This window comes from Callorhinus ursinus, unplaced genomic scaffold, assembly GCF_003265705.2.
Source record: "Callorhinus ursinus isolate GAN/ISIS: 27379988/994484 unplaced genomic scaffold, GSC_fseal_2.0 scaffold27, whole genome shotgun sequence".
Taxonomy (NCBI): Eukaryota; Metazoa; Chordata; class Mammalia; order Carnivora; family Otariidae; genus Callorhinus; species Callorhinus ursinus.
The window spans coordinates 630,159-655,838 of NW_027397089.1; the positions used below are offsets into that span (position 1 = coordinate 630,159).

Consider the following 25,680-nt stretch of genomic DNA (forward strand, 5'->3'; position numbering starts at 1 on the left):
TAGAATCATTAATAAGCACCTTATGGATCTTAACACACCCAAAACCACACACCTGTGTTATAGTCCTTTATAAACCATACTATCCCTTGTAACTGAAAACAGAGTCCATAACATCTTTCAGTACTCTGTTGTTCTGAGATGACAGAGGACAAAAGATATTGAGACATTGTTCCTACCCTCACGGAACTTTTGAGTTTGTAGAAGAGAAAGATGCTTTTACACAATTGCCTATAGTCTATATTTTAACACAGGAGTAAAGAATATCATTCTTTTTTATTCTCAGCATAGGGAAGTAGATAATTCTATCATTTTTGGAAGGTACGCTCTGAAAATTTACTGTAAACTGTGTAGGAGTACATAATTTGCAATGATAAACTCAAAGCTCAGCATGTCTTGAATATTCTGTATTATTCGGTAGCTGATGATACAAATCTGTTTTTCATTCCACTGCTTTTTACTTGATACATCTAGTGTAGCTGTATTTCTTTCAGTGCATCCATATTGCATAGTTACCCATTTTTTTGTAGAAACCTGTTACTCTTTGGCGTTAGCATTGGTGATTATGTCAATTCTGTGGTAATTTCATCTTAGAACAATTTTTTTGAAGTGATACTGTACATTAGGACCAGCTTTTTGGTAGATTAATAAAGTCTCTAACCTCCACAGAGGCTTAAAAAATGCATTGCTCATTTTTATACTTTATCAGTGTCATAAACTCATTGCCAGTAACCTAATTGAGAGTCAGAATTTAACTTTTTTAAGCTTATTATCTTTTCTTTTGTTTGCTTTTAACTTTTATATCCTAAATCCATGCTGATTAGTCTTGACAAATCAGGAATAAAAGTGTTTCATAGAACTTAGCATTTTCTAATTTTGTCAATTCTGAAAACAAAGGAAATCTTTATGTTAACTGATTAGTATTTATACAAACATTTAACTCTGTGGGGCCTGAATATTTAACTCTTACTGACTTCTCGTTTTTATCTTTGTATGATTAATATGGGGACTGTCATACATATCTTCACAAAAGTTTAGTGTAAGATAATAAACATTTGAAATTGATAATTCAAATATTGGTTAATGTAATCAAATTTGGCAAGAATGTGTATTATCTTCATTCATATGTTATTACAATTATGTGTTATGCTGTGGGTCAGCAAAGACTTAAAATTCAATGAATGTATAAATTCCTGGCAATTAGCATGTACTAATGTTGACACAGATATAATTCTTCGTTAATGTTCTTTTCATCTCTCATATTGGGTGTGGGTGTTGATTTACTATATAGGGTAAGAATAAACCAGAAATCTAAACATGCTAAATTAATATTCCTGCTTTTTGTACTTGGAATTCCAGTGTGTATACCAGAGTGGTCTTTTATTCTTATGTGAACTGACAGTGTCATATCAGTCAACTGCAGAAGAATTATAAGAAGAGTTAGTATTGTACTTGTTTTATATCTATTCTGTTAATATCTCTAGGCTACCTTATTTTACTTAATACCCAGATTGTTGAAAAATATATCTGTGCAACAGAGAAGCTCAGTATCTTAAAAAGTCATTCATCTAATTATGTTTTATAATAATAACTTTTTTGGTTCCATCACTACCCATTGCCAAATCCATTGACTTTTAGGATAGTATGAAATGTTTTCCAAAGCTGGGCAGACAGCATTCCAGACAGAGGGAGTAGCATGTGTGCAGAAACAAGTGAAAGCTTAATATTTTGTAGGAAGTACAAGTAAGGATATTTCCTAGTTTCAGATGCTCAATTTCACAGAATCCACGTTTTTCTTTCATTAAACTATGTACCTTATATACCTAATTTTTTTAGAGATGACCCAAGGAGCAGTAATTTTAAGCTCTGTCATGGCGGGCAGGGCACTGGAATGATAAACGTATAGGCCATGGAAAGGAGGCCTGAAAGTTCTTAACAATGCTTATGCTGTGCTTAGCAGAGCTGCACTGGTTCTCCAACTGTCATGGTCTAAAACTGTTTCCTTTCCCTTTCCTTTCTCCCTTTCCTTTCTCCCTTTTTCAAGCAGAGGGGGTTTCCTTGCAAATCAGAGTCAACATCATCAGTGAGCATCCTTTGCCGTGGCCTGACCCAATCACCTTCCCATCCCCTGCTTCCATTAGACAGATGAACATGGGGCCAGCTTCACGGGAGTCACCTGAGTTTGTGGAGGAGAGCAGCTAAGGTCCTGCCCCTCCTATGTGGCCTTTGGTGTGGTGTCTGGGGAGGATAGTTACTCTCCCCATCCCACCCCCCAGCCCTCCAGTACCCTTCCCGTAGTCCAGTTTCAGGTGTCTGTCATGGGCTAGTTCAGAAATTTAAAAGCTGGGGTTTTCAAGTCATCTTTCCAATTCCTTTCCTCTGGAAAGAAGACACTGTCAGTGCCCCTGGATCCCAGGGAAGGCTCCTATGGTAGTTCCTCTGTTAGCAGATGTCTCTCACTTTTAGGCATTGAATTTCAGGCAGATTTTCAGAAAAGAGATGATGCCTATAATTCTATTCAGGAAACATGGAGTGGACTCTAAACAAAAGTAGGAGTTGGTGAGAAATATACCTGACAAGTCTGTTGGGAACTTAAATTATAAGAAGTCATATGTACCAGAAATAAGGATTTTGAACTCCCACATTAAAAAAAAAAAAATATGTAGGGGGTGCTTGGGGGACACAGTCAGTCTAGCATCTGACTCTTGGTTTCAGCTCAGGTCGTGATCTAAGGGTCATGGGATAGAGCCACATGTTAGGCTCCATGCTCGGCGTGGAGTCTGCTTAAGACTCTCTCTCTCTCCCCCTCTGCCCCTCCCCCCCGCTCTCTCTCTCAAATAAATAAAAATCTTTTTAAAAAAAGAAAAATACGTGAAGCTACATTAATAAGAATGTTATTTCAGATTTGTATTTTACAAAGATCTTCCTGGAAGCAAAGTAGAAATGGCAAAAGGACAAACATTTAAGAGTCTAAATTAAGACCTAAAGTGAAGGGATAAGATGTTGTCAGGTCTTGGTGACTGGAATGACTTGTAATGTTATTTGTTAATGTAGTTTAACTGCCCAGTTTTTATGACTTGCCTTCCCAACTAGAAATTTATAACTTGAAAGCAGAAATTATGTTTCTTCTCTTTTTTCTCCCACAGTTTGCTTCCTTTCTTAAAAATAACCTTGCAACGGGGCTCCTGGGTGGCTCAGTCAATTAAGCGTCTGCCTTCAGCTCAGTTCATAATCCCAGGGGCCTGGGATTGAGCCCCGTGTCAGGCTCCCCACTAAGTGGGGAGCCTGCTTCTCCCTCTCCTCCCCAGCTCATGCTGTCACTATCTCTGTCTCTCTCTCAAATAAATAAATAAAATCTTAAAAAAAAAAAAAATACCTTGCAACTAACAGCATAAGGTACTTGCTTACTGATCTGACCGAGTAGTGAGACCTGATGTTTGCATGACTGTGTTGTTAACTTACATGTTTTCCTCTGTAACTACACTAAGTACATAAACTGATTTGGAAATACAGTAAGAGATTTTTCTTTCAATCTTATGCCTACCTCAGCAAATTGAAGGTTCTCAAACAAGTTCTTTGTAGTACCCTGTAACTGCTCTTCAAGCCTGGATATACACTGATAATCTTTCGTTTCCATTTGATTGGATGCTTGCATTTAGCTTTCAGCACTCATCTGTTTTGTTCTGATAAACTCAGTTTGAACTGATAAACTCAGTTGAACTGAGTTTGAAGATGTGGAAAGACACAGGGATCTAAAGATTTTAAACTGCAAGAGCAAAGTAAAATCATATATACTAATAATAAAGAGAGAAGAAAAAATACTCCTCTGAGAGAATATTTTTCCTAAAAAGTCAACAGAGACTTGAAATCTACCCAGGAAAACAAAAAGAAAGGAATGGCTATATAATTCTGAAAGTAACTTAAAATCTCCAAGATCTTTGAAGATTAAAGTCTTAAAAGACAGAAAGCAACAAATTGAACATATATGAGAAAAAGCTAAGAAATTTACCCATAAATGAAACTCAAATAAACATGAATCTCTGAGACTCCAAGAGAGACAAACTTAGTAATTATCCTGTCAGAGAGAAATTGGAGCAACAGAAATTGTAGCACTAAAAAAAGCAGCTTAACTGCTCGTTTACCCTGTAAGGAAGAGTCACAAAGGAACAATTTACCACCTCAATCAAAGAAGTGCTGAGGTAAGACAGATAGTCATGAGCACCTCAAAAAACAGAATCACAAAGAAAAATAACCTTGACAAGCTAGAGCACTCACCATCATCGTCATTACCAAGTTCAAGCTCACGTGTAAGAGTTGTGCTCAGCCATGGAGCCTCAGCCATTCTTAGGTGGGTGAGATTAATGGAGTGAGGCATCAACTCTGAGACTTTTTAGGTCACCTTTCATAGTGTTCAAATAGCTTGAAAGAACCAGCTTGCTTACTAAATGCCCTACTCACCACTAGACATTAACTTAGATGGTGGGGGAAATCAGCATTACCATCCTGCAGTCATAGGCACACACACACTCTTTCCCACATTTTGTTTTTATTTGGCCAACATTGCCGAATACTAACCATTTACCAGTTATTAAGCCAGCTGCTAAGGAAACAAAGCCCCTTGTCAGAAGTTGGCAATATCTCAGGTTGGCGTTTATTTACACTTGGAACCCATACTCACATTTCACGTTTTTAGAGAGATGTTGGTGCTTGAGCAGAAGCTGATATTTCAGGGTGTATTTAGAAGTGAATAGAAACTTACCTTTAAGCACTGAATAAATACTCTTATAACATTAGGAATTGTATTTGGCTATATATAACAGAAGAACCCAAAATAACTGGCTGTTTTGAACAAGAGAGAAGTTTCTTTTACTCTTGTGTAAAATATATTAAAATGTAGGGAGTTTGGAGAAAATGTACTAGATCTAGTATCATCAGGGATCCAGGCTCCTGTCTTTTCGCTTGACCCACGCAAGTATTCTTCACAAGTTCACAAGGATGGTCCAAGATGGCTGCAGGATGGCTCCGCCATCAGGTCTGAAACAGGCCAGAAGGAGAAAATGTAGAAGGAATAATGCTTCCCAGCTGCATCAGCTCCCTTTGAAGTCTTCCTGAAAAGTCCCACACAGTATTTCTCACAGGCCAGAATTAGTCCCTGGCCATTTCTGTTTGTAGTGGAGACTAGGAAATGTATTCTTTTATTCAGCTGTTGGAAGAGGTAGAGGGACCAGAGTGTTCCCAGTTAAGAATCAGATTCTCTTACAAAGGAGGAAACAAAGAATGGATATAGGGATAGACTACTAGCGGTTTTTGATATAGCAGTAGAAAGAGAAATCATATTTATGAGTGGTTCTGTTTGACAGCAGAAAGGATGGATTAATTAACCAAATAAGGCTCTACAAATTTTCATAATTTAGTTCTCTTTATAGTGATTAGAAATCTTAAGGTCAACTTTGCAGGTGTCAAGAAATACGGCCCTCTTTAATAATTTACCTCCGGCTTTGCAAGAGAGAAAGAATCATTAAAATCTCTCATTTGTTTTATTTCTTTGGCCTCATAAGCCAGTGAAATAGCTGCCCTTTGTCATGTTTGTTCAAAATGAGTGATTTGAGTAAATATTTTGCTCATTTATCCAAAAGCAATAGTCATGGCAGCCACTATTTATGATATAGTCATCATTGTGCTGACCACCGTGCTAAGAGTTTTACATGGAATCTCTTTTCTATCCTTTAGCAAAACGGAGGCAGATGTTATTATTTTCCCCATTTTTACCAATGACACTGAGGCTTAAAGAAGTTAAGTGAACGTTAGAAGATCATATGGCTTAGCAGACACTAGAAGTGGGTTTTAAGAACACAGCTCTTCACCATTAAACTCTTCATTCTGAAATTTACCAATTAAGCAGTGTAATGCTTCTGCCAGGAGAGGGTGTCACATGCCTTTGGAAAGTGAATAATAATTCCTTATGATCAAAGGCCAGTAGGTCTAAATATTGCTGTGTTTTTACTCATTCACTGGAATTGAGATACTTCTGAGAAATCTTTTTTTTTTTTTTTTTTGGTGAGTTGTAGTCTATTTGGGACTTAGGGAAGTTGTGTGTTTTTTTTTTTTAATTTTGCTCATTTATTTCATTTACCTATGTTTAATCAGCTCAGAAAATTTCTGCTATTTTAAGGATCATCACAGAATATCTTTGGTATACAAGCAAGTGCTTAGGATAAAGTAAAATCATTCTAAAATATTTTAAACAATTCACCACCTTGGGTTCCCTTAGAGCAGCAGAATGATCTGAACTACCAAGTTTTAAACGTGACTATCTGATCCAAGTTAAATTACAGTTTTTATTTTGTTTGTTTGGTTATTTGGTTGTTTTTAAGCTTCTGTTATACAAATAGATGAATATGGAAAAAGTAATTTAGAAGCAAATACAGATGAGATGGACTTACAAAGAAATACCCTTTAGGCAAATTAGACCGTATCTGTACACTCAGATGAGAAAATGAAGACCATGAATGCCATTCTCTTCCTTGCTTCTTCATCTAGTTATGGAGATGAATTACACAAGAAAACCTGAATATTTTTCTTAAAGTGAAGAGTCATTGTGTGCTGATATTAGCATTTTTACCCCTTACCCCCAACATCACTTTACTTATAAGTATGGGTTCCATCAACCTTCAATTCTTTATAATTTTGTGAAATTCTGTCAGCGTGACAGGCTCTACCCTAAATGGAGTTGCAGACAGGAGAAGACATGACTGTATCCAGGGAGATGACTTCCGGGCTATCTCATTTCATCTCTGTCACACAGCACAGCTTTCAAATCAAACATCATTCTCGGGCTCTGGGAGCTGATTGTTCTCTCACTCTGCAAGCAAAACTCACATTGTCCTTGACATTCAGACATATCATTTCCTATAACATAAGAAAGTGCTCCCAAGTAACCATGGAAGAACTGATAAGCAAATCCATATAAGCCAAAATATATTTATCCTTTTGATTTTGTTGTTTCTGTATGAAGCACTTCCGATATAAGCATAGTGCCAGGTGTTGTAGTTGATGAAAAATATAAAACAGACTTGGTTACCATGTTTCTTTCTTGGTACATAAAGAAGATACTTGGGCAGTACTTAAACATAGAACCATCAATTATTGAAGCAAACAAATGAACAAAAATGTGTCCCCAAAAGAGATGCAGTTTTAAGAAGTGTTTCACAGATAGGTTTAAAAAAAAAAACTAAGTGCTCACTATAAAACAACCTATTTTTTTGTGTGTGTTCATAAAAAGAAAATAGTGTGATTGTGCATTCACAAAAAATGCAGATACTATATGCTGCAATTTCATTTTGTGATACTTAATAAAAGTTAATTAGTTCAGAATAAAAATTGATTCCTTTTTCTAAACATATAATCTAGAAATGATTTGTAACTATTAGGTATGTTGGTTTAATTTTTCTTGTTGATTTTAAAAGTCATGAATTTATGTAATTGCATATGAAAAACCAGCATTGTTGGAAGACCATCCAGGATGGTAGCAAGGAAGACCTTGAACTCATCTCTTCCCATGGACACACCAAATCTACACCTATATGTAGAGCAATTCCTTCTGAAGAACTCAGGGCTGAACGAACAGCTTCTGCACAACAAATGATAGAGGGACCATATAAAGAAATGTAGGAGAGATGGAGACACAGTAATGACAGGAACTCTACCCCACCACTACAAACTGTAACAGGGAGGAATAGCACTGAGTGGCTCGTGTGCAGACTTACCTGCCTTGGAGCACAGCAAAAAACAACCAAACAAACAAAATAATAGTTTAAAAGGCAACTAGACTATAAGTGAAGAAAATCCATGTACTCACCATAGAGCATTCACCAAATGGATGGGGAAATGCTAGAACTCTCTCCTGGGTCAGAAGTGCTGATGAGAGCTGTTTTTTTGTATTTCCCTTCCACCTTGAAGAGCTTGCAGGAGAAGGGTCCAGGCCCTCTAGCTGACCTGCTAGGGCTTCTCCATCGCACCCTAGCCCACACCAGCTGTCATCCTGCCAAGGTAGTCCCAGTATGGTATACTTTGGCATGCCCCCTGGCCTGCACTTTATCCAATCATCCCACCAAGGTGGCCCCGGGTGGCACACTTCAGGACCCACCCTTGGTTTGTACCTACTCCACTACCAGCTGTCCCACCAAGAATACTCTACCCCCTTTCAGTTCCCCTTGTCCCATCAAGGCAGTCCCAGCGTGGTATACCCCAGGATCCCCAGCTCTTGCTCATTTGAGCTCCAGCCAGCCTGCCAGAGCTGCCAGACTACACACAGTCTGCACAGGGGACACTACCACACCAGGCATTTTTCAAGACTGGGAGAGGTAGCCATTCTGCCTTATAGAAACACAGAAAGTCAAGCAAAATGAGGAGAAAGAGGAATGTGTTCCAAACAAAAGAATAAGGTAGAACCCTAGGGGAGAGGGGAAAACCCTAATGAAATGGAAATAATTTACCTGACAAAGAGTTCAAAGTAATGATCATAAAGATGCTCACCAAACTTTGGAAGAGGACAGTGAGAACTTCAATAAGGGATTAGAAATATAAGAACCAATCAGAGCTGTAGAATTAATAACTGAAATGAAAAATATGCTAGAGGGACTCAGCAGCAGATTAGATGATATAGAAGAATGGATCAGGGATCTGGAAGACTGAGTAATGGAAATCACCCATTCAAAACAGCACAAAGAAAAAAGAATTTTTAAAAGTAAGATAGGTTAAAGGACTTTTGGGACAACACCAAGCCTACTGACATTGATATTATAGGGGTCCCAGAAGGAGAAGAGAAAGGGGCAGAAAATTTATGTGAAGAAATAATGGCTGAAAATTTCCCTAACCTGGGAAGGAAACAAACATCTGGGTTCAGGAAGCCCAGAGAGTCCCAATCAAGGTGAACCCAAAGAGATCCACACCAAAACATATTATAATTAAAATGGCAAAAGTTAGAGTGTCTTAATGGCTGCAAAAGAAGAATAAATAGTCACATACAGGGAAAATGCCATAAACTCAGCTGAGTTTTCAGCAGGAACTTTGTAGGCCAGAGGATGTAGCAGGATATATTTAAAGTACTGAAAGGAAAAAACTCATAACCAAGAATATTCTACCAGCAAGGTTATCAATCAGAATTGATGGAGAGAGTTTTTCAGACAAGCAAAACCTAAAGGAGTTTATCACCACTAAACCAGCCTTACAAGAAATGTTAAAGGGTTTTCTTTAAGTGGAAGAGAAAAGGCCATAACTAGAAATAAGAAAATATATGAAAGAAAGAAATCTCACTGGTATAGGCCAACATATATAGTAAAAGCAGTAGATTAGCCACTCAAAAAGCTACAATTAAAGTTAAAAGATAAAAATAGTAAAATCAGCTATAACTGCAGTAAATAAGTGATAAATAAAAGATCTAAAATATGACATAAAAAACATAAAATGTGGTGGGGGAGAGTAGAAGTGTGGTGCTTTTATTTATTTTTTTAAGTAGGCTCCATGCCCAATGTGGGGCTTGAACTCACAGCCCTGAGATTAAGAGTTAGATCCTCTACCTGCTGAGCCAGCCAGGTGTCCTATAATGTAGTGCTTTTAGGATGCATTTGAAGTTATACAACTACAGCTTAAAATAGACTGTCATATATACATATATATGTTTCTATAGATGAATCACATGGTAACAACAAAGCAAAACCTACAATAGATACACAAAAAATGAAAAGAGTCCAAACATAACAATAAAAAAAAAAAAAAAAAACAGGGGCGGAGAACAAGAGAAGAAAGGAACAGAGAACTACAAAAACAACCGGAAAATGATTAGCAAAATGGCAATAAGTACATACCTATCAACATTTACTTTAAATGTAAATTGGACTAAATGCTCCAATCAAAAGACATAGGGTGGCTGAATGGATTTAAAAAACATACAAACAAAACAAAACCCAAATAACCCCAAAACAACATCCATTTATATGTTGCCTATAAGAGACTCGCTTCAGATCCAAAGACACAAACTGAAAGTGAAGAGCTGAAAAAAAAATCCCATGCATATGGAAATGAAAAGAAAGCTGAAGTAACAATACTCGTATCAGACAAAATAGACTTTTTTTAAAAAAAGATTTTATTTATTCATCTGACAGAGAGAAAGAGGGAGAGCACAAGCAGGGAGAGTGGAAGAGGGAGAAGCAGGCTCCCTGTCAAGCAGGGAGCCCGACGCAGGGCTTGATCCCATGACCTGAGCCAAAGGCAGACGCTCAACTGACTGAGACACCCAAGGGCCCTGACAAAAACGACTTTAAAACAAGGACTGTAACAGAAACAAAGAAGGGCAGTACATAATGATAAAAGGATTAATCTAAGAAGATACAACAGTTGTCAATGTTTATACATCCAACATAGGAGCACCTAAATATATAACACAAACAATTAGCAGACATAAAGGGAGAAATTGGTAATAATACAATAATGGTAGGGGACTTTAATACCCCACTTACATCAATGGTTAGATTATCCAGACAGAAAATCAATAAGGAAACACTGGCTTTAAACAACCCTTTAGACCAGATGGACTTAATAGATACATAAAGAACATTTCATCTAAAATTGGCAGAATAGGGGCGCCTGGGTGGCTCAGTCGTTAAGCGTCTGCCTTCAGCTCAGGTCATAATCCCAGGGTCCTGGGATCGAGCCCTGCATCAGGCTCCCTGCTCCGTGGAGAACCTGCTTCTCCCTCTCCCACTACCCCTGCTTGTGTTCCATCTCTCTCTGTCAAGTAAATAAATAAAATCTTAAAAAAATAAAAATAAAAATTGGCAGAATACACATTCTTTTGTTTGTTAAATTAAGCTTATTTTTTTGATTCCACTATTGTTAATATGCAGTGTTATATTAGTTTCAGGTATACAATATAGTGATTCAACACTTCTATACATTATTCAGTGCTCATCATGATAAGTGTACTCTTAATCCCCATCACCTGGCTCCCCCCTCCCTGCTTCCCCTCTGAACCATGAGTTATCTGTAGTTAAGATTCTGTTTCTTGGTTTCTCTTTTTCTTTGCTCATTTGTTTTGTTTCTTAAATTCCACATATGAGGAAATCATACGGTATTTGTCTTTCTCTGACCTATTTCAGTTTGCATAATACCCTCTAGCTCCATGCACATCATTGCAAATGGCAAGATTTTATTCTTTTTGATGGCTGAGTAATACTCCATTCTGTGTTTGTGTGTGTGTTTGTGTGTGTGTGTACACACACCACATCTTCTTTATCCATTCATCAGCCAGTGGACATTTGGGCTCTCTCCATAGTTTGTTGTTGATAATGCTACTATAAACATCAGGGTGCATGTACCCCTTTGAATCTGTATTTTTGTATCCAGTGTAATTGCTGGATTGTAAGGTAGTTCTATTTTTAACTTTTTGAGGAACCTCCATACTGTTTTCCAGAGTGGCCACACCAGTTTGCATTCCCACCAGCAAGGTAGAGAGTTCCCCTTCACATCCTCACCAACATCTATCGTTTCCTGTGTTGTTAATTTTAGCCATTCTGACAGGTGTGAGGTGGTATCTATTGTGGTTTTGATTTGCAGTTCCCCAATGATGAATGATGTTGAACATCATTTCATGTGTCTGTTAGCCATCTGGATGTCTTCTTTGGAAAAGTGTCTGTTCATGTGTTTTGCCCATTTCTTAACTGGATTATTTGTTTTTTGGGGTGTTGAGTTTGAAAAGTTCTTTATAGATTTTGGAAACTAACCCTTTATCAGATAGGTCATTAGCAAATATGTTCTCCCATTCCAATGGTTGCCTTTTAGTTTTGTTGATTGTTTCCTTTGATGTGCAGAAGGTTTTTATCTTAATGAAGTCCCAGTAGTCATTTTTACTTTTGTTTCCCTTGCCTCTGGAGACTTATCTAGTAAGAATTTGCTGAGGCCAATGTGGAAGGGGTTGCTGCCTGTCTTCTCTTCTAGGATTTTGATGGTTTCCTGTTTCACATTTAGGTATTTCATCCATTTTGAATTTATTTTTGTGTATGGTGTGAGGAAATGGTTCAGTTTCATTCTTTTGCATGTGGCTGTCCAGTTTTCCCAACACCATTTGTTGAAAAGACTGTCTTTTTTCCATTGGATATTCTTCCCTGCTTTGTCAAAGATTAGTTGACCATACAGTTGTGGGTCTTGATACACTAATCTTAAAGCATCTTAGCCCCCTGTTTTCTAATAACCTGTGCACTTACACTTAAGTTTGTCACATCCTGGAAGTTGTCATAATCTAGAACAGAGGTCAGGAAACTACAGCCCTTGAGACAAATCAGACGACCATCTGTTTTTCAAATAAAGTTTTCCTAGAACACAGCCATACCCATTGTTTACTTACTGTCTATGATGGCTCTCAAGCTTCAGCAGCAGAGCCAAGAGGTTTTAACAGGATTCATAGGGCCTGCAAAGCCACAAATATTTACTGTCTAATCCTTTACAGGAAGTTTGCTGATTCCTGATCTAGAACACATACATATGCATATTTCTCACTCCTTCCCTTCAAGATCTCACTTCCTAATCTAGGACAATTGCTTTTCTACCTCAGAGACTTTTCATATCCTTTCTTCCTGAACTTTCAGTCACTCCATGGCTCTTCATCCTTCTCTGTCACTTTCATGGTGAAATCTCCTTAACCATTCTGACCAGACCCTCCAAATCTTTGTATTTTGGTACTTCTGTATATCACCTCTAAACTTTTATGTTTGACACTTTCCTACCATCTTCTTTTCTTTCTGCATCTAGGTTGCTCTGTACTTGTGGGGAATTAACACAACCAGGCACACTGATAAAAGTACACATTCACAGTATTCAACCACAGCTGTATCCTCACTGCTAATCAGGGAACTTTTACATGTCCCTGTTCAGTGCCTTTCCCCAACCCATAACTGATGTCTCAAACACCCACAACTCTCCTCTAATCCAGTCCTATCCCCCCACCCATCTCTTACAAGATGGCATTGTCTTGCTTGTGGTGAAAACTGAAGGGACTATGTAGGAACATTCTCAGCTTTAAACTCAGACATGAACAAAGATCTCAGTAGCCAGGTCTGTCTTCACTCTTTTCTTCCAAGCTCTGCAAAATGTCGTTCCTCCACCAGGGCTTTTAATTTCGATCCCTCTGGTCTTCACCCACACCAACACCTTGTTCAATTGGTTATTTTCTTCTCTTTCTACTTTCCAACCTCTCCTAGAATATACCACAGAAAATGTGCAGGCTCAAGCCTTTCCCTTACTGAAAAAACTTGAGAAGCTCTCCTCTCTACTACTCCATACTTTGCCCTCCATACCGGTTCAGATGGGTCACTCAATAAAAAGAGGCCAAGTATGAAACAGTATTCCATTTCCTTGCCACCACTGAGTCATTTGGACTTAGAGTCACTCAGGCTTGCAGAAGCAAGATAAAATTTCCTACCACATTCTTGACCTGAAATTCTTTTCATCATAAAGACTATTTTATGGCAAAATTCTCCCAACTGTAACAATATTTCTAACTTCAACTTGACATTTAGAAGGTAACACAAAACGTTAAATATCCTGGGGAATCTGCTAATTGGCCTTTTACAGAGAGCGTGTATCATAACTGTGGCTCTAACAAATGGCATGAAAAATGAATAACATCTAGAAATGGCTATTTTTTATTTGTGATTTACTCTTTAAGGCTTTCTTGAACATGACCTGATGAATTTATGTCACATCTTATACGTATAAAGACTGAAAACTTAAATATAGTGGCACTAGATGAATGCTCATAAGAATATTCTAAGCACAGGGATACCTGGGTGGCTCAGTCATTATGCATCTGCCTTCGGCTCGGGCTGTGGCCCCGGGGTCCTGGGATCGAGCCCCACATCAGGCTACTTGCTCAGCAGGAAGCCTGCTTCTCCCTCTCCCACTCCCCCTGCTTGTGTTCCCTCTCTCCTGTCTCTCTCTGTCAAATAAATAAATAAAATCTTAACAAAAAAAAAATATTGTAAGCACAGATGAAAACATTTTTGTGTGAAAGCAAACTGGCTAATTAGGCCCCATTTATCCTCTTTCACACTGTGACCTGGGGTGAGTTCTAAATTCTGGACTTCAAGTTTTCCATTTCAAGAGCACATGATCTCTAAGAAACTACCCAGTTGCAAGATTCTACATGAAGGAAAAAAAAAAAGAAATACATATACGCTAACTCTTCATTCTCACAAACTTTAACAGTGTAAAACATTATAATGCTGTGACATCTCACAAGTATTTACTCTTTTATGCTGATTTCAAGGGCAGAAAGTATAAGTGTGCTCTACTCTAAGAAACTAAATTTACAAAAGAAATGAATTAAGAAGGTATTTACAAAAGGACTGTGCTTTATAAAAGGAATTGCTGAATGAATTAAAATGAGGATACCTTCCTATTGATACAAAATACTTTAAATTTCAGAGAAATCAGTATGTAGTACCGTTGATAGAGATGGCCCTCCTCTTTGCTTTGTGCACACCTCCATCATAGAATTCCAATGTTCTTTACTGACTCGTTTGCAAAATCGACTGTGAGGTCTGTATCCCAAGGGAAAAGACCATGTTTATCAACTGTTATCTGCAACACCCCATTGTAGGCTGGTTCCTTAAAATATGTTTATTGAATGAGTCAAAGCATGACAGCTCTATAATTCAAGGCATTACTGTAGGTTCATTAGCCTGTTCTGCCCATTTATGGAGAATAATTTTGGGCGGGTGGGTTGAAGTGAATATCTGAGTCATTTTTAGAATGAAATAGAAAGACGGTCAATCTAATTGCCAGAGGGTTCCTTAACCTGAGCACAGTTTTTAAACTGCTAGAGGCTAAAGTGGACAATTTGCAAACATTCAGTCCACAACCCAAATGAAATTGGTTAGTAATTTTGATAACTCACTTTCAGAAATACCAGCTAGAAGGGCTAATTTCCTTGAAGCCTAAAGAAAAAAGCCGCATTGAGAGAGCGTCCTCTTTTAAATCACATCCTGTGAAATTTCTTAGTACCAGGACATTATGATATTTAGAGAGAATTTGTGGTAAATAAGTGTGCCCAGAATTCATGCTATTGTTCTTGATTGTGGATACTTTCACTTGGGGAGGTTATATAATAGCTGATGATGCTGCTCTTCTAGAAATTGCTAGGGGAACTGAATGCAGAGCATACTAGACACTCTAAACAGATGGGAAAATATATAATCTAGATAATAAAATTACAGTTAGAACCAAACAGTTCGTTTCTTGCTAGTTGAAGGGAAGGAAGATTTAAGTTTTCAATTTCTGACCTTTTTAGAAAGGGGGAAAAATAAGTGTTACATATTTAGAAAACTGGTCCTGAAACTTTAAAATGTTTCCAATTAAAGTGAAAAAGAGCAGAATAAGAGTCAGCTTAGTGTCTAAGGAAAGAAAGAACGGCCTGTTTTCATTTAAACAATTCTTTACATGTTTCACATGGCACCAGGGGCTTAAGTGAAGGTGCCCTCTTCTCTCTCCTCAGCAAATCTTTAAAAAATTGATTTGGGTTAATTTAGAACATTTTTAGTTTCTACTCTGTGAAGTCGAGTGTGAACTCAGCCCTCTAGAAAATGGTCCATTTGTTTTTAAGTATGTGTCATTAAACCCAATGAGATGGAGCATTAGGGACAGTGTTTGGTCTGACAATGCCTGTCTCTGGCAGGGCCTAGCCTGCGGACAGTCGGCGGTGGCAAATGGTGGCCATGAGGGCCAGCTGCTGGCTCAGGCCCACTTCCGTTGCCTGCAAGGAACTGTGTTCACTCACTTGTTCCTCATGCATGAATTTCACACCCTACTTCGTGCAATAATGGCACTCTGTGTCCCAAGACAGCTACTCTAAACTTTCCCTACCACCCTCTCCTCACTCCTAACTGCCCTGCTGCTTTCAGCAGGTGACTTGGAACCAAATCAACCAGAGAACACCCCGGGGGTGGGGGGGGCAGGGATGCAGGGCTGGGTTGAAGCCACGACAGCCCGCCTTGCTGTAGCCCTCTGCAGGACTGGGCGTCTGCGTGCGTACTACAAACAAAACTCCAGGACTCCTGCCTTCTTTCTTGGCCAGCGTGTGGATGTCAGGTGACCCCTCTCCCTTATTTGGACTGCGTAAGTAGGGAACTTCTCAGAATTAAAAAAAAAAAAAAAATTACCTAAGTGATTGGAAATTATGTTAACAATCTGGGGAGCTGCTGGCACTGACTCCATGAAGCGGGCCATGCCTCACCGCTCCGTGAAAGCTGTTCTGAGGTTGCCAAGGGTCTTCTCGTTAGCTCTGGGCGCTCTCCTAATCTTAATTTATTGATCTGTGATAAATTTTCCTACAATGTTTCCCTTGTTCCTGGCATTTCCTTACCCCTTAACACTAGTCCCTTTATGTTTCTTCCTTTCCTCAGACTGCTGCTTCTTAGTCTTTTCCTTCTCCTCTTGGTCCTTTCTGCTTTGCTCCTCTTCTTGGCAGTGTCCCTTCATGCTGTACACTTTTGCTGCAAAGCATCACCCTTACGTGACCTTTGCTATCACTGACACGCTGAGACTCCATGAACTGTTTATCCAGTTTGCTTCCCTTCCCTAAGTGCCAGGCCCATACTTCCAACTGCCCAGTTCTCTGGATGTTTCATAAGTACCTCGATCTCAACACCCCTAGAGCTCGATCTTTGGGTTTCCTGTCAAAGCTGCTGTTCTTTTATGTCTCACAATTTAAAAACCTGAGTGTGATCCAGAATGCCCACATTTAAATAGCCACAGGTCCCTCAAGTTTGTCCCCAAAGTGTGTGTGGTTCCCCGCTCTCCATCCTTATCACCTCTCATCTCAGCTCTTCCGTCTGTCTTCTAACACGTCCTCCTGCCCCCAGACAGGTGCCACTCCATCCCCTCTACTGCCTTACATCTCACCTGATCAGATCTCTCCCCTATTTAAACTCTGCAGTAGCGTCCCCCTGTCTGTATGATGAAGATCCAACTCCTCACTATGGCACAATCTACCCCTCTTAGCATGGCAGTCTTGTCTTGCTATTTCTCCCCAGGTGCCATGGGCTCTCTCCCGTCCATATGAACTGCAGGAGTCGAGGAGGACAAGCTCTTATGCTTTTCCCTGTTGTTTTCTCTGTCTGGACTATTACTTTCCACCTTTATTTTCCTACATATTTCCTTCCAAGACTCACATTTGGCATCACCTCCTCTGTAAAACTTCTTGACCCTAGCAAAATTAGATAGATCACTGTGCTGTCAGAGGCTCACAAAAGACTACCATTATTACTGCCCATCGCATTATTATCTCTAAGGGTTTACGATATGTTTGCCTTCTCTTAACTGCACTGTGACCTTCTCAAGGGAGAGATTTTTGTCTTGTATGTCTTTTATTCCTAGTGATTTCCATGTTACCTGACAACTGTTCAAGAGATACCTGCTGAGTATGTAAAGTGAAGAATGAATGTCACTTATATTGACAGCAGATTTACTAGTTCTCTCTGCAGTTCCGTTACACAGGTTACACCTTGCTTCGCTATATTTTGGTCCATGAGATCACAGGGTTGAGGCTTGCATCAAGCTGTAAATTATTCCCTGTAATTCATGTCTCTCTGATCAAATCCATACACAAATGGATTTTGGAACATAAGTCTTAATTCCAAGTATCTGGAACATAGTCCTATTTCTCATCTCTTCCCCTTAGAAAGTGAGGCTAAGAATACAATGGAGTCCTGAGTTAGATGCAAAAGATTCACAGCAGTAAGGCCTGCGGATTAAAAGCAATCACAAGCTCTTGCTCTTTGGTATACTATTAAAGGGGGTGAATTTAACCTATTTCTCAGAGTAGGCTTCTTTCCTTCCATTCCTTTTTAGCATTTACTGGTACTTTAGCCTCTAATTTTTTGTAACTGTCTAATCTTTTATGAATTCTTGGACTGGTTCTCCCATTTTATCTCAGAAAAGTTCACAATAAACTCTCTACAGGGGAGGTAAAAACAAGAGAGCTCAATCTGCCAAGGCTATCTCTTTCAATAGGGCTAAGTATTTTCCTATTATACTACATGAACCTTTGGTTAACATAGTTAAAAACACAAATCTCAGCTTCAACTTTGCAAATATAAAATGGCATGTATGTGCATGTTTGTATATGTACATATGTGTATTTAGGTAAAGAAATGTGTGTATTATACAAACAAACATACACATTTATATGCAACTTTTCAGTCAGTAAATTGAGAGTAAGTGTTTTATGTTATCTGTTATTATCATCACCATTTGAAAACTTATATTAAAAGAGCCTATTTTATGTCTTTGTGATTGTATTTGTATAAACACTGGTGTGTCCCTAAAAATCTCTATAACACACACTCCTGTTATGCATTTCACTAGGCACACTTACCAGATAGGAGCTGCTGATATCTGCATAGTACTCCTAACACTATCTCTTTTATTTATTGAGAACTTGCTGATATTTCAAGGCATAGGGTGGCTAGAGAGTTCCTCGTTAATGTCACAATTTGGATCATAGGGACAACTATAATAGCATTACACTGAGAGATACATTCTTTCATTAGCATTGTACTGTTTTTAAATATAATGGTAAGTTCTTAATAGTGAGCACCTCATAAATATCTTTCCATTATAGAAACCATAATCATAAATATTGCCTCTTCTGAAACTTCTTAGAATTAGAAAACAAAAGTTTAAAAGAAAGTCAGGGTATCCCTTTTAGAAGACATAACATTCTTTGATTTTCTGCTGCTTCATTGCTGGTATATAGAAATGCAACAGATTTCTCTACATTGATTTTGTATCCTGCTACTCAAAACAGTCTACACATTCAGTGCAATCCCTATCAAAATACCACCAGCATTTTTCACATTGCTAGAACAAAAAATCCTAAAATTTATATGGAACCACAAAAGACCACAAATAGCCAAAGCAATCTTGAAAAGGAAAAGTAAAGCTGGAGGCATCACTGCTCTGGACTTCAAGTTATATTACAAAGCTTTAGTCACTAAGACAGTATGGTAGTGGCACAAAAACAGACACACAGATCAGTGGAATAGAATAGAAAACCCAGAAATGGACCCACAACTATATGGTCAACTAATTTTTGACAAAGCAGGGAGGACTATCCAATGGAAAAAAGACAGTATCTCCAACAAATGGTGTTGGGAAAACTGGACAGCAACATGCAAAAGAATGAAACTGAACCATTTCCTCACACCACACACAAAAATAAACTCAAAATGGATGAAAGACCTAAATGTGAGACAGGAAACCATCAAAATCCTAGAGAAAAACACAGGCAATAACTTCTTTGACCTTAGCCGTAGCAACTTCTTACTAGACATGTTACCACAGGCAAGAGAAACAAAAGCAAAAACGAACTATCGGGACTAAATCAAGATAAAAAGCTTCTGCACAGAGAAGAAAACAATCAACAAAACTAAAAGGCAGCCTATGGAATGGAAGAACATATTTGCAAACAATATATCTGATAAAGGGTTAGTTTCCAAAATCTATAAAGAACTTTTCAAACTGAACACCCAAAAAAACAAATAATCCAGTTAAGAAATGGGCAAAACACATGAACAGACACTTTTCCAAAGAAGACATCCAGATGGCTAAAAGATACATGAAATGGTGCTCAACATCACTCATCATCAGGGAAATACAAATCAAAACCATGATGAGATACCACCTCGCACCTGTCAGAATGGCCAAAATTAACAACACGAGAAACAACAGATGTTGGTGAGGATGAGGAGAAAGGGGAACCCTTTTATACTGCTGGTGGGCATACAAACTCGTGCAGCCCCTGTGGAAAACAGTATGGAGGTTTCTCAGGAAGTTAAAAATAGAACTACCTTTCGATCCAGTAATTGCACTCCTAGGTATTTACCCCAAAGGATACAAAAATACATATTCAAAAGGGTACATGCACCCCAATGTTCATAGCAGCATTTTCAACAATAGCCAAACTATGGAGAGAGCCCAAATGTCCATCAACTGATGAATGGATAAAGATATGGAAATGTGGTGTATGTGTGTATCTATGTATATGTGTGTGTGTATATATATACACACATACATATGTATGTATATATATGTAATGGAATATTACTCAGCCATCAAAAAGAATGAAATTTTATCATTCACAATGATGTAGGTGGAGCTAGAGTGTATTATGCTAAGTGAAATAAGTCAGAGAAAGACAAATACCATATGATCTCACTCATGTAGAATTTAAGAAAGAAAATAGATGGGGTGCAGGCCGTTAAACATCTGATTCTTGGTTTTGGCTCAGGTCATGATCTCAGGGGTCCTGGGATCGAGCCCTGTGTCATGCTCCACACTCAGTATTGAGTCTGCTTGAGATTCTCTCTCTCCCTCTGCCCCTCTCACTTGTGCTGTCCATAAATACATAAATAAATAAGTTTTTAAAAAAGAAAGAAAATTGATGAACATAATGGTGGGGGAGAGGGAAACAAACCATAAGAGACTCTTAAAAATAGAGAACAAACTAAGGGTTGATGGAGGGAGGTGGTTGAGGGATGGGCTTGGTGGCTGATGGGTATTAAGGAGGCGCTTATGATTAGCACTTGGTGTTATATTTAAGTGATGAATTACTGAATTCTCCTAAAACCAATACTGCACAGTATGTTAACTAAAATTTAAATTAAAAAAAAAAGAATAAAGAGGATCTAAAACATCCCCTCCCAAAAGAAAATTAGTGTATTGACTACAAATCATCCAGATCTAACAGACATTTTGAGAATACTTTGCTACCAACAGAATATACAACTCCTTAAGTGCACAAGGAAGTTTCTCCAGGATAGATTATATGCCAGGCCATAAAACAAACCTCAATAAATTTTAAAAGGTCTGAAATCATACGAAGTATGTGTTTTCTGATAACAGTGAAATGAAACTAAAAGTCACTAACAAAAAAATTGGGAAATTCATGAATACGTAAAAATTAAATAACACTTCTTAATCCAGTGGGTCAAAGGAGTCACAAGGAAAATTAGAAAATTCTTTGAGATGAATGAAAATGAAGACCAAACATACCAAATGTGGGATGTAAGTACAGCAGTGTTCAGAGGGAAATTCATAGTTACAACTTTCTACAGTAAAAAGGAAGAAAGATACCAAAATCAAAAAGCTAATCTTCCACCTTAAGACAACAGACGTTAAGAGAAATGAGGAGCAGTAATCAAAAGGGTTTGAAATGGGCTAAGGAGATGGAATGGAAGGAAAGCCCAGATAGAGAAGAAAAACAATTTCTCTTTGTTACTGGAGCAGAGAAAAGTATGATTATTTCTATGTTTGCTGTAAGATTATAAAGTTACCATCTTTACCACTTTCATCTGTTTTCTATGTGAAGGTAGACTTGAGGTGAAGCTGGATATGAAGTGACCAAAAGGATAGAGCATTGGAGATTTGAAGAATAGTCCCCATGTAATGTGGTTGAAAAGTCCTTGTGTGGAGTTGACTACAGAAAATTATTAGGAATATCAGGCATTGAGGATCCTTTGGAGGCTGGTAGCAGTGTATTCTAGAGAACTACTGAGCTGCCCTGTTGTGTGATTCCCTCAGCTGCATTCGGGTCGGTGGGGAAGGCATAGAAAAGGCAAACATTGATATTCACATATGGCTAGGATTTTTGCTAGTCGGGTGAGATGGAAAGAAATGGGCAAGGAAATTTAGGATGTTGAAATGATAGGCCATGGTACATGAGCTAGATAAGGATGAACCAAAGAAAGTAAAAAACTAATGAATAGGGAGCAAGTAGAGGGGTCAATGAACCAGAGTCACCAGGAGGTCTGACAGACAGCTCCACGAGGGCAGGGAATCTGTTCTGTTTACTAATGTGGCCCAACCCCCAGAATAGTGCCTGGCACATATTTGTATTGAACGAATCACCAGGGCAGAGCTGGGATCATTTATAAGCAAGCTGGAAGAACGGGAGGTTGTGGTCAGAGTCAGATGACTGAATGAGGGATGGAGGAGGCAAAGCATCATCAGTGACACCTTGTAATGTCTGACACACTCGTGTGGTAGGTTCTCCGTAACTCTTAGCCTTCATCATTACTTTTTTTGGCCTGTTATAGGAATTACTTATTTTTAAAGAAATAGAGTCATTTCTCTACCATTGGATAAGTTGACCTTTCCTAAATAAGTATCATTTAAAGCCATTGGAAAAATCGGGGTTGTTAGATTCTACCTCACATGGGTGGAAGAAACCAACAAAGTGCTAGCAGGAATTCCCTTCCTTTCCAGATTAGCCCTGTCTAGTTGTGAAAGCTGGAAGCTTAAAGTACCTCTAAAGCTTCCTGTTGTTCTGTTTCTTTTGCTTATCACAGGTGTGGACCCTTTTATATTTGCAACACTGCATCACCTCTCTAAAGTATATTGACCTTTCAGTAGGCTTTCAAAGCCCTCTCTTTTGCTTTTAGTACAGGCATACCTCGTTTTCCTGTGCTTCACTTTATTGCATTTCACAGAATAGTGTGTCTTTTACAAATTGAAGGTTTGCAGCAACCGCGCATCAAGCAAGTCTGTTGGCACTATTTTTCCAACAGCATTTGCTCACTTCGTATCTGTCACGTTTTGGTAAATCTCATAATATTTCAAACTTTTTCATTATTATTAGATTTGTTATGGTGATCTATGATCAGTGATTTGACTTGCTAAAAGCTCAGGTGATGGTAGCATTTTTTAGCAATAATGTATTTTTAAATTAAGATATGTACATTGGTATTTTTTTTTTTTAGATAAAATGCTATAGTACCCACAGTAGACTACAGTATAAACATAACTTTTATATGCACCAGGAAACCAAAAAACTCATTTATTATGGTATTTGCTTTATTGCAGTGGTCTGGAACTGAATCCTCAATATCTCCAAGCTATGCCTCAAGGGGTCTGAAGTCTCATTTAAAATTAAGGATGGCTGTTTGCAAAGGAAAAGTTTACAGAAGGAGGCTGAAATGATAATCTTGTTTTTAAACAATGCCAGTGTTTTCCCAGTTAGCTAAATTAATCAAAGAAGTATTTTGATTTTGAGGATTCACCTCATTTTTGAATGCCTAAAGTCGTACTTACCCTGTTTCTCCCCCACACCCCGTCATATAATTACTTGTACACAGTCAATAATAAGTCTGTGCTGACTGATCTTTAATTGTAGAATAAGCAGTCCTCTGAAATGCCCTGCCCTCTACCTCTTTGCATGGTAAATTTCTTTTATGATCTATGTCAAGTATCTCCTCCCAAACTATCCCCAGCTCTTACGGGCAAATGAACAGGCCTCTGTCCTTAGAGTAGCTCACACTAATTTCTATTACACTGCCATTTATTTATTTGTATATCTGTTCCTGTCCTTGCCTTTTATCTACCCAGGAGCAGGGACTTTGTCCTATTCATCTTAGTGTCTGCAGTGCCCTGTGTGTGCCTGCCATGTTTGAGGTACTCCAGAATTGTCTGGCAAATGAATTTGACAGCAAGAAAACACATTTACAAATACTTTGTAGACTTAGGTTGGAAAACCCTGCCCTCTAAAGGATTTTGCCTCTTTAGAGTTTTCTGCAGTTAGGACACTGCTGTTATGTGAGCAATGATTAATTGATTATGGCTCTGTGATCCAACCAGTAGATGCAATTAACTTAGAGAAAGTTAGCCTTTTTTCCCATACCAACTTATTTTAAATTAAGCCTAGCATATAGTTGGTACTCTGTGTAGATTTGTTAAGAGTACAGATGTCCTCCCAAGATGTTAACATTGACCATTATTGGGGTGGTGATATTTTTGTTTTTAACTTTTTTCTTCAGATGTAATGTTTTCATTCTCTGAATTTTCTATTTCAGTATATATATTGGGAAATATGTTTTCCACTTTTAAAAGATAAGATACAGAATGGAGACAGTTAAGAGAAATAAATGCTTTGGTACAATTTGGAACAACTCCACTGGGTCACATTGGGCCAGTCCATGCTTTGGTAACAAATCTCAGTGGCTTAGAAAAGCAAACGTTGATTTGCTGAGGGACGGCTGGGGATCTTTTACACCCAGTGTCTCAGATCCAAGCATCCCTCCATCTCAAAGTGGCTTCTGCAGTTGCTGTAGCCAGGGGAGAGACAGGTGGGGAGACCTACCAGCTCCCAGCAGCCTCAGCACATGTCCCTTTGCCATGGCTAACATGAGTGCCGTGGCCCCAAGCTTCCTGCAAAGTGTAATGGAAAATGTAGAAGAACATCAGTTGTCTTTAACGTGATATAACTCTTTATTTTACAGTTACTGTAATGAATGTATGTTGGATCCAGACTGCGGTTTCTGCTACAAGATGAACAAATCAACTGTCATTGACTCCTCCTGTGTTCCAGTTAACAAAGCATCTACGAATGAGGCAGCCTGGGGCAGGTATGTCATCCTTTATATACCATAAGAACATAAAATACAATTTCATAATGAGACTTTTTTTATTATTGATTATATTACCTATGCTATACATTTCATCTGTGTGACTTATTTATTTTATAACTGGAAGTTTATACCTTTTAATCCCATTTACCTATTTCCTCCATCCCCCAGCCAACCTCTCCTCAGGCAACCACCAGTCTGTTCTCTGTATTTAAGAATCTGTTTTTTTTTGCTAGTGTGTTCACTTGTTCGTTCTTAAATTCTACATATAAGTGAAATCATATGGTATTTGTCTTTCTCTGACTCATATCACTTAGTATAATACCCATGAGGTCCACCCATGTTGTCACAAAAGGCAAGATCTCATTTTTTTTATGTCTGAGTAGTATTCCATTGTCGTCTGTATGCCATATCTTCATCTAATCATCTATTTTGGACACTTGGGTTGCTTCCATATCTTGACTATTGTAAATAATGCTGCAGTAAACATATGCATATATGTATCTATCTTTTCAAATTGGTGTTTTGGTTTTCTTGGGGTAATTACCTTGTAGAGGAATAACTGGATCAACTATTTTAGTTTTTTGAGGAACCTCCATGTTTTTCATAGTGGGCTGCACCAGTTTACATTCCCACCAACAGTGCACAATGGTTCTCTTTTCTCCATGTCTTCATCAACACTTGTTATATCTTATTTTTTTGATACTAGCCATTCTCACAGGTGTGAGGAGCTATTTCACTGTGGTTTTGATTTGCATTTCCCTGATGATTATTGATATTGAGCATCTTTTCATGTGTCTGTTGACCATCTGGATGTCTTGTTTGGAAAAATGTCTGTTTAGGTGCTCTGCCCATTTTTTTTTTTAACTTAAGATTGGATTTTGGTATTGAGTTGTCTGGATGTCTTCTTTGGAAAAATGTCTGTTTAGGCGCTCTGCCCATTTTTTTTTAACTTCAGATTGGTTTTTAGTATTGAGTTGTGTAAATTCTTTTTATATCTTGGATGTTAACCCTTTATCAGGTATATCATTTGCAGATATCTGCCCCCATTCACTAGATTGCCTTTTTATTTTATTGATGGTTTCCTTTGCTGTGCAAAAGTTTTTATCCCAGGGATGCAAGCATGGTTCAATATTCATAAACCATTCCTTGTGATACATCACATTCACAAGAAGAAGGATAAAAACCATATGATTATTTCAATAGATGCAGAAAAAACATTTGACAGAAT

At 38.2% G+C, this 25,680-nt stretch overlaps 1 protein-coding gene across 1 annotated transcript in view; it reads left to right on the top strand.

Moving 5' to 3' along the window:
* The window catches only part of SLC2A13 (solute carrier family 2 member 13), a 386,427-nt gene that overhangs the window by 284,704 nt on the left and 76,043 nt on the right, over window positions 1-25,680 (top strand). The window contains exon 7 of the mRNA XM_025879547.2: window positions 24,324-24,449. Within this exon, the coding sequence (XP_025735332.1) occupies window positions 24,324-24,449 (126 nt within the window). The remainder of the gene's footprint in view (window positions 1-24,323; window positions 24,450-25,680) is intronic.